The sequence below is a fragment of the Callorhinchus milii genome, unplaced genomic scaffold (genome assembly GCF_018977255.1).
Source record: "Callorhinchus milii isolate IMCB2004 unplaced genomic scaffold, IMCB_Cmil_1.0 Scaffold6, whole genome shotgun sequence".
NCBI lineage: Eukaryota > Metazoa > Chordata > Chondrichthyes > Chimaeriformes > Callorhinchidae > Callorhinchus > Callorhinchus milii.
Window position 1 is genome coordinate 16,177,694 of NW_024704747.1, and position 15,754 is coordinate 16,193,447.

The following is a 15,754-nucleotide window of genomic DNA, read 5'->3' on the forward strand; positions in this document are numbered from 1 at the left end:
AAATAAATGGCTTGATCCTGCAATTAGAAGGAAGTAAGCATTGGTATTCTGAAAGAATGGGATCAGTTGGACAAATAGGCGTTCTTCATTGAAACTGCTCTTGTGATCTTTCTCCTCGCCAGCCAAACCCTTTCTCCTCCCCAGCCCTAGCCCCTCTCCTCACCAACCACTGACTGACCGTGAAGTACCGAAGTGTAAATGATCATGTTCTCACGTGGAGTACTGAGCGCTGGAATAAACCTTGTGGATTGGAGAACTGGGGAAAGGGTAGGGTCTTGTAAATCAAATGTAGAAGCGTGTAATCAAATTAACCAGAACATTTGCCCATGTCCCCTCGATGCAGTGGACCCCTCTGATGGTTGCTGCTGTCCAAGTGGTGTCTCCCACAGATCAGTGAGCATAGATCATTTTGTAGACTGTGTCTGGGTTTGCATTTGGCGAGGGGAAGTGTCCTATGTGTACCCATAGCTTCTCTTCTAAGTCTTCTCTTCTTCCTTTTCAGTTTTCAACACATCACATTTTCCCTTTAACAACGCTCTGGGTAGAGCCTCTCTCAGAGGATACTGGAAGCATGTGAGTGCCTCACTTTGTCAGGAATAGGTTTACAAAGAGAGGAATGGATGTAGAAATGTTCTTATTCTTCGCCAACGTGGACTGGATTTGAACCTGCATTAGTTCCTGTTGACAGGATTATCCTTGTCTTTTTTACCCAAGTATAATCATGTTAACAGGACCGAGTGCATGTGCAAATTGTTTTGCAAATCCACCTTGGCAGTGAAGCCCTGTTCTCTATTCCCATTCTCTAGTCAGCTGCTAAGAGGTGCTCAAGAGCAGCCCTGATGGACAATTCCCCCATGCTGTGGGGTCAGAATATAGGAAAAGGAGGCCTATTCTGGCAGCTTATTAGATCATGGTAGATCTTTTACTTCCAATGAACAGAGAGTGTCTCCTTCACTGAATGCTTCACTGCGAAGGTACTGACAGGAGCTGAGCATTTGAGAAACAGCAGTATAAGACCATGTTGTTTTTAGATCAGGATAATGGAGATCCAATTCCCCACATTGCTCCCTTCACTCGAATAAACGTTTTGAGGCAGCAGTATTCTGTTGGTTACTTTTGGACTTTTGTGTTGGAGCACAATTGTCGCTTTCACATCACAATTTTCTTTTAATTACGCTCTGAGTGGAGCTTCTCTCAGAGGAAATGGAAAGCATGTGAGTGTTTCACATGATTTGCTGAAGCACTTTTTTGATTTCCAGAGCAGAGTATGACCTGGTGAAATGCAGAGGGGAAGGGTTTCTGGTGCTGGATCTGACAGTCTGTTACCTGTAACTTTTCTGTGTTTTCAATAGAAACGGCCTGAAAGTGACCACTCCTGAAGAGCAGTTCATCCTCACTGCAGCAACGGCTCAAGAAAAGGTAACATGCCATGCCTGTGAATGTGTTCGGTAAAGTGCTTCTGAGTAAAATAAAACTCAAGTGAAGGGCGCTATATAAATGCAAGTTGTTACTATTGTAAAGCTCTGTAGAAATGAAAAATTGCAGGGTTTCAGGCAGTTGCTGCTCGATTGATGGGCTGTGGACCTACGGCACTTATTTGTTTTCTGGGATGTTCAGTGCTGTTTGTTTTGTGCTCACTCTTTGACTCGAATGCGATGTGCTTCTTTGAGGAAGTTGTGTGAAAGAATATGGAGCTGGCTGAGATATTTTATGAGGCAGCTGTTCCCGATCAATGACATTGGTCTGTGATCCTAATGCTGCATTCATCTTACATACCAGAGAGCAGCCCAAGGCAGTGAGTGTCTGGAATTCGGCCTTGTAATCTGAAGGCAGTATTCCAAGTCACATTACACCAGTAGTGGAGCCCTGTTTCAAGCCCTTTTTGCTGCAGGTTCTTCTGGTATGGAGAGAGTTCAGTGTTGATTTACTAGGATGTTAGGAATGAGAGACAGTAACTCTCAGGAAAGACTGGACAGGTTAAGCCTCTTTTCCTCCCCCACCTATCTGGAGATGAGATGAGGGTGGGAACCTAATAGAGATGTTTATGAAGGGGTTTGATAAGGTGCATATTAATGATCCGTTTCCACTTGGTGAGGTGGCATAAATATAAGATTGTAATTTCGCAAAAATATACAGTCAATTCACTTTACAATATATTCTTTAAAACGCTTTGATACATATCAAAGACGTGATAAGGCACTATACCAAATGCAAGGATTATTATTATTAACAAATGTAAAAGACAGTTGGGAAGGTATTCTCAAGTGATGAGGTCAGATAGGCCGAAGGGCCTTCCTCATCCAAACTATCTTATAATTTTGTGATATCTGCTCTTCATCCATATTTATACACCCCTTCCCCCTCATTCAGATTAATTATCTATTTATCTCATTGTTTGACATGATGTTACTGGTGTAGCTTAGCTATCTCGTTTGCCTATATACACACGTTCACTTCCAATCGAATTTTACTTTGCAATAACAACTTGTGTTTATACAGTACCTTCATGTAGGATAATGTAGGAGCTCACTTGAGGGGGATGGTATCGGAAGCCAAGGGGGGAGGTGACTAGGGTTTTCTTATCGATGTGCCACCTTGTAAAACATTTCAAGGGAGTAATTTTTGGTGAAAGGTGTTCTATATGTGAATGAAAGGTGTTCTATAAAATGCTCCGAGACGCCGCTTGGCATGAAGGGCGCTATATAAATGCAAGTTGTTGGTGTTCAGTTGTATTTCAACTCTACTGCAACTCAGTGTCTCTCAATAAATGTTTATCGTAAATATGGGGCAAATACAGAATCCCGGAGCCAGATCTGTACAGCATTGGAAATGTACATTCTGGAATACATATTAGGAAATGTTGTTTAATCAAATTAAATTTTGTCCATTTCAGACGAAGTGGCTGAGAGCAATTAACTTGGCTGTGGATCACGCGCTGAATGGTGCTCCAGACATACTGGTTCCTGGGTCTGGGAGTGTCCTGAGAGCAGAGCCCCCAATTTCGCGCACTGCCGGTTACACCTTCTACAAGGACCTGCGGTTGAAGGAAGCCACGTACGAGGGTCGCTGGCTGGCTGGGAAACCACACGGCAAGTGGGTACTTGTACTGACTCATTGTACATTGCTTTTAGAAAAAAAAGCAGGGGACTTTTTTTTAAAATGTGCCCCAAAAAAGGAAGTGAAAAGAAATGTGAAAGCATTCAATTCGAAATTTCAAGTAATTTGGAAACTATTATTTTTCGCCCAATTGCTGTTTTTGTGGTGGTGGTGGGGGGATTCTGCAAATGTCCTCATGTTTGTCGTTCTCACTCGTTGCCAGGGGAGTCCTGAAGTGGACAGATGGCAGAATGTATTCTGGAGACTTCAAAAATGGTTTGGAAGATGGGTAAGTACGAGATCTGCTTAAAAAGTGTAGAGTAATAGCAACTATTTCAAGCTGAAGTAGACCATTGGTCCATCTACAGCCTTTCAACCCAAAAGAAGAGCGAATTGCATGTGAATATTCTGCTCAGGATTTATCATGGTGAAGGTTCATTCTCTTTTTATGACACTTTCTCAGGTTTGGAGTGTATATCATGGCCTGCCTTGTTTGGTCGCTCTTTCACTTCAAGGTCAGATGGTTATTTAAAGCCCCATGTCAAACTTGAACTTGTACTGCCAGGGGTGCAGTCTTTCAGGTGATACGATAATAGAGGTCCTGTCTCCATTCAGGTGGATATTTAAGGTCCCATGGTATTACTCAAAGTGAAGGGAGTTTCTTCCAGTGTCCTTGCTGGCAATTCCACAGATAAAATTGCTCATTCACTTCATGGCTGTTTGTGGATGTGGGTGTTTGCTGATAAACAGTCCCTACGCTTTACAGTAAATCCTGTCAAGTACTTTGAGATCTCTTGACGATGTGATAAGGCATTATATCAAATGCAAGCTTTATTATCGTTGTTATCATTTGAAAATGAGAGTTTTTCCTCTTGTCCTGGCCAAGAATCCCCCAGATGAAATTGCTAACTAACAGTCACTGGACTTTACAGTAAATGCTGTGAAGTGCTTTGGCACAAGGTGCCATATCAAATGCAAGGATGATTATATTTTTGAGAAACAGTGCTGTCTTTATAGGTTGAGCTAATGTGGATGCCTGTTGACTTTATTTTGAAGGGGTAGTATTTCACTGCTGCTTTAGGGAGTGAAATTTACCATGGTGAAGGTTCATTCTCTGGTTTTTATGACACTTTCTCAGGTTTGGAGTGTATATCGTGGCCAATAAAGCTCTGAAAAAAAATGATCACTATCAGGGCCATTGGAAAGAAGGCAAGATGAATGGATATGGGATTTACAAGTAAGTTGGTACAGCTTGTGTCGCAGAGGTTATTGTTCAGTTTGCTGACCTTGGTTTGAAGGATTCAGCATCAATAATAATTTATAATCACAACACTTTTCAGTTTAATGTTGGGGAACCTGTTAATTTGTTCAGCAGTTCAGAGCCCAATGAAAATCTCTTTCCTTGTCTTCATCTCCGTCACACATTTGTTGATTTCTTCCATCCAGATTCATTGGCCAAAGTGCTGTGAAACAGCACTGCACTGCATGACCTGTGCCTTGCACAGTGTTGCCAGTATTCATTTAACAGCCTGTTTAACAGTTCAACAAAGACCAGTGCAGTCAGAAATCAATGGACTCCCTGAGCGGTGACTGTTCTATGGTTTGCTGGTCACCGCAACACTGATATAACAGTCCATTGCATTAGGGTCAGTTTATTAAACTATTATTTACATTTTGTTGAAAAAAAAGGAGGTTTGTAAGCCATGGCTTTAGACTTCCTGTCGACTGAAATTGCGTTTTGCTGGAGCTAACCAAACGCCAGCAAGACTGAAAGAAACCTTGTTGTGTGTGCAGTTGAACAACCCACACAATTAAAGCAATTGATGGTGACTGAATCCAAATCTCACAAATAAAGAGCAAAATAGACCAGTTGATTCATGGCCCTTAATAATGGCTTCTGCTCCACAACAATATTCCTTGAGCTTCTCAATGAGTGTGTGTATTGAGATGCTAACTGTCTTTTATCAGTGATGCAAATCTGTGTCTTTTCTCTTCGTATTCAGGTTTGCCACAGGAGAAGTGTTCGAGGGCTCTTTCCAAGAGCACATGCGGCACGGACACGGCTTGCTGCGCAGTGGCAAGATGACATCTTCCTCCCCCAGCATGTTCATCGGCCAATGGGTGCAGGACAAGAAGATGGGATATGGCGTCTTTGATGATATCACGAGGTGAAGGCTTTTTTTTTTAAAACGCAATTAATTTCTGTGGAACTTGACTGAAATGCTGCGTTGACAGCCCCGATGTCGCTCATCTTTCGCTGCCCCAATTCTTATGTATCCGTAGATTGTTTATGTGCAAGGAAGATCTTCAAAAGTGAAGTTGAAGCACCACGGCTATTATTAATGATGCATGAAAAATTGATTGAACCCTTGGAATGAATTGTACTTAATACTAATGCTTCCTATAGTCCCCTATGACAAAGAAATTACTCAATTCTTTGCATCGCGTCCTTATGATGATATGCAAGTAGGGTGATTAACACACTAATAGTCCCTTATTGTGTTCTCACAAAGAGCTCCAAGCACATCAGCGCAAAACATTAGACAAGGTTCCTTCCTCCACACACTGTTTATTTAGCAGTAAGTAGGAATCCAGTTTTTAGTCGATTGGTGGATCGTTTTTCCGGGGGTAATAATTCCTTCAAAAAAAAGTAAGAATAAATCGGTCACTTCAATCCGTGACTGTTTGTGGGACACTGCTGTGCGAAATTGAGTGCTGTATTTTGCCCACAAAATATACAGTCAATTCACTTGACAGTATATTCTGTGAAGTGCTTTGAGATGTCTTGAAGATATGACAAAGTGCAATATAAAATGCAAGGATTATTATTATTATCATCAGTGATATTTTGGTGCATGCTGATGTTAGGCAGCTGGAGAGGTGAGGCTAAGTGCACTTGATATTTGGTTCACAGAGAGCGCATTTCCTTCAGAAACGGACCTGGGAGGGCGGCCAAAGGGGTGATTTGGAGGATATCCAGTGTCAGGATGAAGGGAGCAGTGGCACTGAAAGCGGTGTACCATTATCAGGCTTCTTGACTTCACCTTCTTACCTTAGGAATACAAATGCAATTTGTGAATAGTACTGTATGCATTGTCCATTTGCAACTATTTGAAAAGATTAACAAATGTCTCCCGGTGTCCTGGCTACCAATGCTCCAGATTAATTGGTTGTTCTTCTCCTGACTGTTTGCAGGATCTCGCATTTGCCTTGAGAAAAGGAACTATATTTGACATTTATCACAAGATAAGGCACCATGATAATGCAGGTTCTTGCTTCAATTTTATTATCCTGGATTTTGTGTTTGATTCTATGCCCAAGGCTGGGGGTGTTGCTGTAGCCTAGCATTATACGATTTCACCATCATTTGTAGTGTCCAGTGCAGCAGCAGCAACAACAACTTGCATTTATATAGCGCCCTTCGCGCATTAGTGTCTCGGAGTGCTGCACAATGGTGGGGATGAACACTGAGTGAGGGAGAGGTGACCATAGGCAGGGTCGAAGAATAAGCAGGGATTTAAAGATAAATAAAGGTGATGTAAGGCGGAAAGATGGAGCAAAAGGTTAGGGCGGAGTGGCAGAAATGATGGCCACAAATGGTGATGCTGAGAGATCAGGGGATGTGCGGTCGGCCCGAATCTGCTGAGAAACTGGATGAGCAGTAGACTTCGGTACAAGCAGGTCAGAGAGAGGCATTGGTGTGAAATACGGTCCTATAACTTAGGTCGTACTAATTCTTGGATCAGTCATTCCTTTCACATGATCTCTTTTTCTCTCATAATTGAAATCTATGAGACAGCTGGAGCCACTCAACCAACTGAATCAGTGTTGTTTGCTCCTCCAATGAAACCATCTATCCCAATGCAAGTTTCCTGCATTTCCCCTGGTAGAATCAATGTTGAGTCCCAATTGCTCCTAATGGCACTCATGTTCATCTGATATTTCTGCAAACCCATGGACCCTGATCCAAATCACTTTCTTGTACTGACTTGGAGTAAAGATAGATATACACTTGATCTCCTTAACTTGCTAACTCACCTTGAAACAGGCTGTTATGCCCTTTATTTCATTGTGGTTTCTCCCCCCACCTCCCCTTCTCCCCCCCCTCCGCTTTTCTGATTCTCTTTGTCCCCTTTCAGGACGCCCACCATCGCGCGTCCTTCCCCTGCCAGGAGGGTGGGATGGTCCTGGCGATGGGCTTCTCATCCACCGTCATCTGTGCAGCTCCGCGATCAGACAGCAGGAGGTTCAGGGTGAGCGCGTTAGTGCCCGTATTTTATTACGTCCCTTCCTCCCTGTTCTTCATGCTCCTTCTCGCTCCCCCACCCACAGCATGGAACACCACATTTGTGCATGGTATTTCATCCAGCACCCTGGCCTGGGCTTGCCAAGAACTGACAAAACTCAGTGGTGAATCCAACCAACCACCCAACGGTGGCGTGTAGCAAGTTCGAGTGACTGGTTTCCATTGGGACTCAAACTTACTACATGCAATAGATGGGAATTGAACACTCGATGGAGTTGCAGAGTTACCTGATTTTATTATTGATGAATAATCCAATAAAATCCAAATCTAGCTGAATATTCCACTCTGCAAATATTTTACCCAATGTAGATTAATTCCTAACTGGATCCAGATGGGGGCTACGTTGAACAGGTATCTGTTTCCAAAGCAATTTCTTTATTCCAAGTGCAACCCTTGCATATCACCCAATGTCCATTGTTCATTACTTCAGCTTCCAAGATTTAAGTTTCTTTGCAACTCACACCTATAATTGCTTGCTCTCTACTGACTGAAACTGTCTAATAACAGCACGGCCCGAGCCTATCTAAGCCTGCTAAAGTTGTGTTAAGTTGGCAGTTTTATATAGAGAGGTTTAATTGCTTGCTGAAGCAGCGTTGTTTTAATATTCATCCATGCTATCAGGGTCTTGGGTCATTCTTCGAGACAAAGTCACCTGGAATAGCATTTGCTATTAAAACATTGTTATAACTTCATCCTCCAAGTTGCTTTGTACCTTTGGCTGGCTTCCAATTAACTACACCTCAGGCTCCCTCCCCATTAGTGAGCAAATGCCAACAGCAGTACTGACATCACAAGCCACATTAACATAGATGGAGTACTTCTAACTTCTGCATGGAGACTTCTTTTTATGAATAAACATATTCACTTTCAGACTTTTTTTAATAAATGGCTAGCCATTCAAAAGTGATGGTCTGGTCCACAACAATCAAACACAACATTTTGATCAAACGTGGTACCCATTCTTCAGTACATTTCAGACGATTCTTCCTTGACTTCCATAAAACTAAGTGAAATACAGGCGAGCTGTACTCTACCCCGAAGGCTGCCCGAGTCCTGAAGAGTTAGTCGAGAGGTCGTCTCCCTCTCGTCCTTGAAGATCTCTACTCCTCAATCCTGTGCATGTCCCTCTTCCTTGTTCCATGTAAAATTTGATGAGGTCACACCAGCATTACTAAAGTCAACCTTTTCAGATTAATTTTTGAGGACTGCATTCATCTGGAGAGTACAGTATATTCATTTGCTTACAAATACTCAGTACCTAACTTCATAGTGAATCCTGTTAAGCACTTTGAGACATTTTGGCAAGGCACAAAATCAAATGCAGGAATGCAGTATTGCTTGGACTGTTTAGCTCCTCAACACCAGTAATGCTGAGAGCATAGTGTGTGGATCTCTGACTGCTCAGTGAAGTGGATTCCCCCATGTTAGGAAGCTGAGCTGTGAGCAACAACTAACTGGGGCTCTTCAACCTTGAAAAGAAACTTCTGAAAGGAGATCTTAAAGTACGAAATAGAAAGAAAAAATAATCCCAGAACAACACTTTGCAATGCAACAAGGCAACAGGACAAAAAGACACAGGTTCTGGAATCTGCAGAGCAAATTCAGGATGGACTCCAGGAAATATTTCTTTGCACAGAGACTACTCTTGCCCTTCAGCAGGTTACCAGGAAGGGTGGAGGAGGCTGGAATACTGATTATAAACTGAGAGAGAGAATTGATGCCTTCGGTGATCCAATCAGAAAGGAAAAGTGTTCAGGGTGCCAATATTTTTTATTATTGTAAGGCACAAATGTACATGGTAGAGGAGGACAGATCCTTCCTCAATTGTGTCGTTGATTTGCACCTCGCTAACCATTAAAATTTTTCCTTGAAAACCTGCAAATTGTTAACTGGTGCAGTGGCAAGTTGCTGACAGTAGTGGTTGATAGAATATTCAATTGTGCAACAGTCCAGCTGTTAAACACCTGGACATCGGTCAGTGAAAGGACTCCATTCACTGTTTGTTGATGTGATTTGTTTGTATGAAATTGGTTCCTTTGCTCTTGTCGTTTAATATCAACCACACAGGAAGGTGTTGAGCTGCTTCATCTTGAGCAGTTCTGTTGGCCACAGTGCTGCTTCTGAAATTTACAGCAGACTGTTTTGGCTGGCTGTGTTCCAAGTAGTAGATTTGTCTCTGCAATGCCTTGCACTGTACGTGTCTAGATAATCTTAAAAAGGTTTTAAAGCAGAATTTGTAAGCTTTATGCAGCAGAGACCTGAGCAAACAACTTCTGCAGGACTGCATGTGTTGAATCTTAAACTGTCTCAGAAGCCCACTTATTATCCACCTGGGCTTATTGGAAGTTTTCTTTCTCATGTTTCATTCCTCTCCGCCATGGAGCAGCTTGTGCTCTGCAGGTGTGCAGGAACTAAACAACAGAGGTTGGGCTTGTAAACAAGATGAATGTGGTGTAATTCTTCACCATTGAAGCGTGGCGGGCGATTTTGTTGATTCACAACAGTTTTACCGTCAGCTTTCCCAAACTGTGCTGTGAGGGAGCAGGAACAGATTTCCCTCCAGTGAGAAATTATATCCGGACACTTTTTCTGCTGCGAACGTCTCTTGTGCAGCAGGTTTCATAAATTGTCCATTTGCAAGTGAGCCCAGTTCACCGTGCGTTTCTGAGCTGAGCCTTTTCCCTCAGTGATCAGCATGAAGAGCCATTTCATTCTTCATGTCGATGGTGAACTCTCAGCGATCCAAGATGCTGCCCTGCTTGAAGGGCGCTAGATAACTGAAAGTTGTTGTTGGTGGTGAGACCCTATTTCTATTTGCTGCGGTAGAAACTCCTCTTCCCTCCTCCCCCCACCCGCCCCCACATCACCAGCCGGTTTGTTGAGTTCGATGCTGCTTATCGGGTTTAGATGCATCAAAATACTGAGCGTTGTCACATTTCAATGCATCAGAAGTGAAATGTGTGCATTATTATAATAATAATGTTTATATAATATACGTAATATAATGTAAATTGTTGCCAGTGTATGTGGCGGCACATTTCTGTGTCTGTGGGAGTTCATGTTCGTATGTGAGAACATGTGTCTGTGGGGCACACATGCTGTTAACCAGAGAAGCGTTGTATCCCTCTTGGGCACAGAAACTGGTGTTGAGAGTGGCGTGGGTTGAGTTGATCTGTCCCATATATAGAATTCCTTCTATCTATACAGTAACTTATCGTCTGTCTGGCAAGCTTTCCCGCTGCTTGTCCAGCTAGGATCACCCTACCCGTTAGGAATTTGGCTTGCAGGGTTAACAGGAGCTGAATGGGAGGATTCCCTGCCCCAGAGACTATTCTGCCCCTCCAAGTCCTGCGAATGAGCCAGACTGGCTGTCGTGTTTGTCCAGGATTGTAGACTTGCATTTGCCCCCTTAACTGCAATTCAAAGCATTCAACCTGTTTAATCACAGGGTATTATCTACATGACGCAGATAACTTTATTGAAAATGGTGACTGAGGTCAGACAAAGGGGGTTGTCAGTCAGCAATGGTTCACTTCTCATTCTGAAATATTTTCCATTTGTCACTGATCAAGAATCTGATTGGGTTTTTGCCCTGGTCCTTGAACAAGAACAAAATGCTTTAACGCACTGTGGGTGAACAGCATCCTGGTATGTAGCCTTGGGGCAGGCTGATATACCCACCCCATCAGTGGTCAATGCAGCACACCTTACAACTGAGATTATGTATAACTGTGCAAATAGGAATTGGAAGTTTCCTTAAAGTTGCGTCCATTGTACTGAATGTGGTTGTACATCCTATGTCAGTCAGTGGCTCAGTAGCATTCTCGCCTGAGTCAGAAAATTGTGGGTTCAAACCCCACGTAAGGCCTTGAAATCCATTTAGTCTATGCTGATGCTTCAATGCAGTATGGGGGTACATTGCATTGTTGGAGGTGTCGTCCTTTAGATGAGATGTTAACTTGAAGTCTCGACTGCCTGTGCAGGTGGATGTTAAAGATCCGTGGCACTATTTGAAAACAGAAGGCAGTTTCTCCCAATGTCCTGGCCAACAATCCCTCCTCCCCCTCCGCCCCTAAAAAAAATTGGTGGAATTGGTCACTCATTTCATGGCTGTTTGTGGGACATTGCTCTTTGCAAATTGGCTGCCACATTCGCCCACGAAATACACAGTTACTCCACTTAACAGTAAGCTCCTGTGTAGAGCTTTGAGAAGTCTCAATGACATGATGAGTCGCTATATCAAATGGAAGGATTATTATTTTATATGACATTCTCTGTTTTGAATTAGTTACCAGACAGTATTCCCACAATGCCAGTTGTTTTATGATCGAGGCACTTAATTCTACAAATCTGTTTGCCCACTTCTTTTAGAGGGGAGAAGTACATGGGGATGTGGTTGGATGACAGTCGCCATGGCAGTGGAGTGGTGGTTACCCAGTTTGGCCTGTACTATGAAGGTGCCTTCAGCAACAACAAAATGACAGTGAGTTCATGTTCAATGCTACTAATGTAAATGGTAATTAACGGAGGGCGTAACCTTGAAGTGATGGTTAAATGGGTTAGGATTGAGGCTGGAATGAATTTCTTCTCGATAAGAGTTCGGATTGACCTTCCCTCAGCGAGCTGTAGATGTGGAATAATTTGAGGGGTCGGAGAGGGAAATGGATAGAAACTCCAGAAGTAGAAATATTCAAGGACGTGGTGAGAAGATGAAAAAAATTGGAACAATAGTCTGTGATGTACAGTGTCATGGGATGGTGTGTGATGGAGTGAGCTCAGTGAGCCAAATGACTTCCATTGCAAAATTTCTAGGGGTGGAGGGGGGAAGGTTTGTGTGTGAGAATTGGTGGTGTTGAAGTATTTGTCAACAGATGTGTGTTTTTTTTACCTCCTAAGGGCTATGGTATATTGCTTTCTGAGGATGACACAAGATATGAAGGAGAGTTCTCCGATGACTGGATGCTGAATGGAAAGGTAATACGATCACTTTTCCACAAAATTGATGCAATTTGGTTGTGGGTAAGGGTGATGGATGGAACCGACTGCCTCAAACATGGGATCCAAATCAAGGAGCAGTTGGAGACATGTTTGGCTGGCACTGACTCTGTGGCATTGTCGAGTATAAGATTATCAGGTGCTGCTCAGGCACGTGAAGCATCATAGACCCAGTTCGTCCCCAAATTACGCTCTGACCTATCCCCAGATGATGAGGTTCTGATAAGTTATCGGGTAGTGCTGAGCGAAGGCAGGAGGTGAGCTTAGCGTGTTAGCAGGAGTGCACATTGAAGGTTTCTATGCCTTGGATTATTTTCAGTCCCACCTCCTTCCTATCTGCTACCTATAGACTCCTCAAGACTTACCACAGCTTCTGATTGCTCCATTGCTTTACCATTCAACATTGTGGTGTAAGTATAAGGCTGCCTGGGCACCAGATGGCAAACGACTGTTCTTAGAAGTTGTAAGCAAAATTCTTCCATTATTGACATCCTTTTGACCTGCACAGTTGCATAGAAATTCACAAGAAACCATTAGCTTTTGTACAGGCCATCAGTGATAGGCCGTTCATCTTGGTCTTGAAAGGTTTTGATATGCCCGTCTCAAGACCTTCCTCTTCGACCGCACCTTCTGTCATCTCCCACCACCCCAACCCCCTTGCCCTCCACCCCTCTCGACTCCAGCCCGCAATTGGGGCCAAAACCTTGACTCCCAATGTGAAAGCCGCTATAAAAATGCAATTTATTGCTGCTGTTCAGATATTGCTGGAGAGAAATCTAGGGCTGGACTGGAGGCTTTTGGGGCTGCTTTGACGATTTTGTATTTCCTTGATACAAACTGAAGGAAAAAAAAGCACAAACTTCAAATATGATCTGTTTGCTTCTCACAACAACAACTTGGTGACTTGTTTTAATCTCCAGGGAATCCTCACCATGCCGAACGGTGACTACTTTGAAGGGACGTTCAGCGGAGAGTGGGGATCGGGGATCAAAATTGCTGGCACGTACTTCAAGTCTAATCTGTACGAGTGTGACAAGGAGAAAGCACGTGTGTTGTAAGTTGTCTTCCTTGGTCTTACTTGTGAGATCTGCAAACTGGATGGGAAGCACGAATCGCAGTTTCTAAAAGTCGCCCGAGTGGGAATGCAAAGGCCAGCAAGCCATATACCACCTACCCACAGTGGTCTGTTTTGCTCCGCAGGCTTTGTCACACACCCAGACTGCTGCTCACACTGACCGAGAAGGCTCAAATTTGTGCAACCCATTCTATGTGTGTTTTACCCACATAATATTACAGTCAATTCACTTTACAGTATATACTGTGAAGCGCTTTGAGATATCTCAACGATGTGATAAGGCACTATATCAAATACAAGGATTATTATTTTGGAACTCCATCCCACAGTCCCTTCGCCTCGGCCCCTTCTTTGCCTCCTTCAAGGCCCGTCTCAACACCTTCCTCTTCAACCGCACCTTCGATCACCCTCCCACCCCCCAGCTCAGGTGTAAATCCTTGACTGTCCAGTGGATGTCCTCCCAACATGAAAGACGCTATACAAATGTAATTTGTTGTTGTTTCTGCAAATTGGACCTAGTTACGACCAAAAACTTTGTGTTGCACAGCCCAATGTCTGGATGTTTTGGGAGATCACTCACTGCTCAATTACTGGTGGGTTATAGATTCAAGAGTTCAGCAGTGCAGGCACTCCAATACATGCAGTACGGGGCGAGAGGAAAGAGTCCTGTGTTTTTGCAGATGATGACATCTTTTGGATGAGACATTGAACCAAGTCCAGTCTGCCTGGTTTCCCAATGGATGTTAAAAGTACTAGGACCATATTCCAAAAGAGAGGGGGTTTTCCCCAGTGTCCTGCCCAACAATCCCTCAGGTCAATTGGTCGTTTATCTTACGGCTATCAGTGGTACCTTGCCGATCCAAGTGACTGTTGCATTTGCCTGCAAAAAGTCACGACACTTCAAAGTAATTGTGAAGACCTTTGACAAATTTTGACTTAAGGTGGTGTACAAATGCAAATTGTTTCTCCGATATGTTTGCAGGAAGCTGGGTAACCTGGCAGTGCTGGCTGACGAGAAATGGAAAGCTATTTTTGATGAATGTTGGAGCCAGCTTGGCTGTGAAAACACAGGGCAGGGCGACTTGGATCAGGCCTGGGATAATATTGCAGTCTGCCTCACAACAAGTCAGCGGGAGCACAAGGACAGGTAAATAACTCCATACACACTTAACTTATCCTTGCCTGCATTCAACCTCAGCAACACATATAGTGGAAGATCCAGATACATAGAAGGTGACAAATATGCTAGAAATGGAGGAATGTATAAAGTGCACCCACTGGTTTCTCCGCCCAGACCATTGAATTATTTGCTAAATATCTGATTCCCTCTCACGCAAATCTACCTCTTCATTTTTATCACTCTGTTAAGTTTTTTTCTGAATTGCTCTACGATTAGCTGTATTGGCAGCATTGATTGCAAACCTTCATTGAATGAAGAATTTGCACCCAATCCATTTCTTACTCGCACGTGAAAGGCGCTACGCAGATGTAATTTTGTTGTTGTTGTTGTTGTTGATGCAATTGACTGCCGCGTTTCGCCCACAATTATACAGTCAATTCACTTTACAGTATATTCTGAAGCGCTTTGAGACGTTAAGATGTGAAAAGCGCTATATCAAATGCAAGTATTATTGTATTATCTTTCCCAATTGACAAGACATGTTCATTCTTTCGTCTTCCAGCATGTGTCACCTGACATTTATCTGCAATCAAATCCTTCTGTGCCTTTCTTTCGTTCCCACTGCTGCGCTCCCTCTTTCTCTACCTTTACTTCCCACCTTAAGACTAATCTCTTCAACCATGTCTATGATCAACCTTCTCCTCCTCACTTGCTTGGCACCCAAGCCAGCTACTGTACAGTGCATTGTGTCACTAACTGGCATGAATAGTGCCAAATAAATGCATGTTGTTCTTGTGATGTCCCCTGGCCTGTTAAGATTAGAATAAGGTTTCACTTTGTTTGTGTGCCAGTACTCAATTAGCCAGATTCTCACGAGCTGAGGAATGTGGGAATGCTGGTGGCTCTAAAGCTGATGGATTGTTCCGTTTGATTCGTCCAGCCCAGATTTCAAGAGCCGAGCCCATGCTCAGACGCTGGAGAGTTTGGAAGTTATCCCTGAGATCATCGGCCCCCTCACTTTGGAGAAATACGAGATCATCAGGAAATATTTAATCAAGGTATCTGACCCATCATTATAATCTTTATCTTTGGTATATAGCGCCTTTCATGACACTTCAAAGTGCTTCACAGAATATACTGTTAAGTCGAGTGACTGAGCGTT

General features: G+C 43.3%; 1 protein-coding gene across 1 annotated transcript in view; it reads left to right on the forward strand.

The window, feature by feature from the left end:
* The window catches only part of als2b (alsin Rho guanine nucleotide exchange factor ALS2 b), a 56,175-nt gene that overhangs the window by 31,675 nt on the left and 8,746 nt on the right, over positions 1–15,754 (forward strand). Inside the window, exons 15-25 of the mRNA XM_042336155.1 lie at positions 503–573; positions 1,353–1,419; positions 2,894–3,093; positions 3,320–3,385; positions 4,235–4,333; positions 5,100–5,264; positions 11,774–11,885; positions 12,299–12,376; positions 13,318–13,451; positions 14,455–14,619; positions 15,533–15,650. Coding sequence (XP_042192089.1) covers positions 503–573; positions 1,353–1,419; positions 2,894–3,093; positions 3,320–3,385; positions 4,235–4,333; positions 5,100–5,264; positions 11,774–11,885; positions 12,299–12,376; positions 13,318–13,451; positions 14,455–14,619; positions 15,533–15,650 — 1,275 coding nt within the window. The remainder of the gene's footprint in view (positions 1–502; positions 574–1,352; positions 1,420–2,893; positions 3,094–3,319; positions 3,386–4,234; positions 4,334–5,099; positions 5,265–11,773; positions 11,886–12,298; positions 12,377–13,317; positions 13,452–14,454; positions 14,620–15,532; positions 15,651–15,754) is intronic.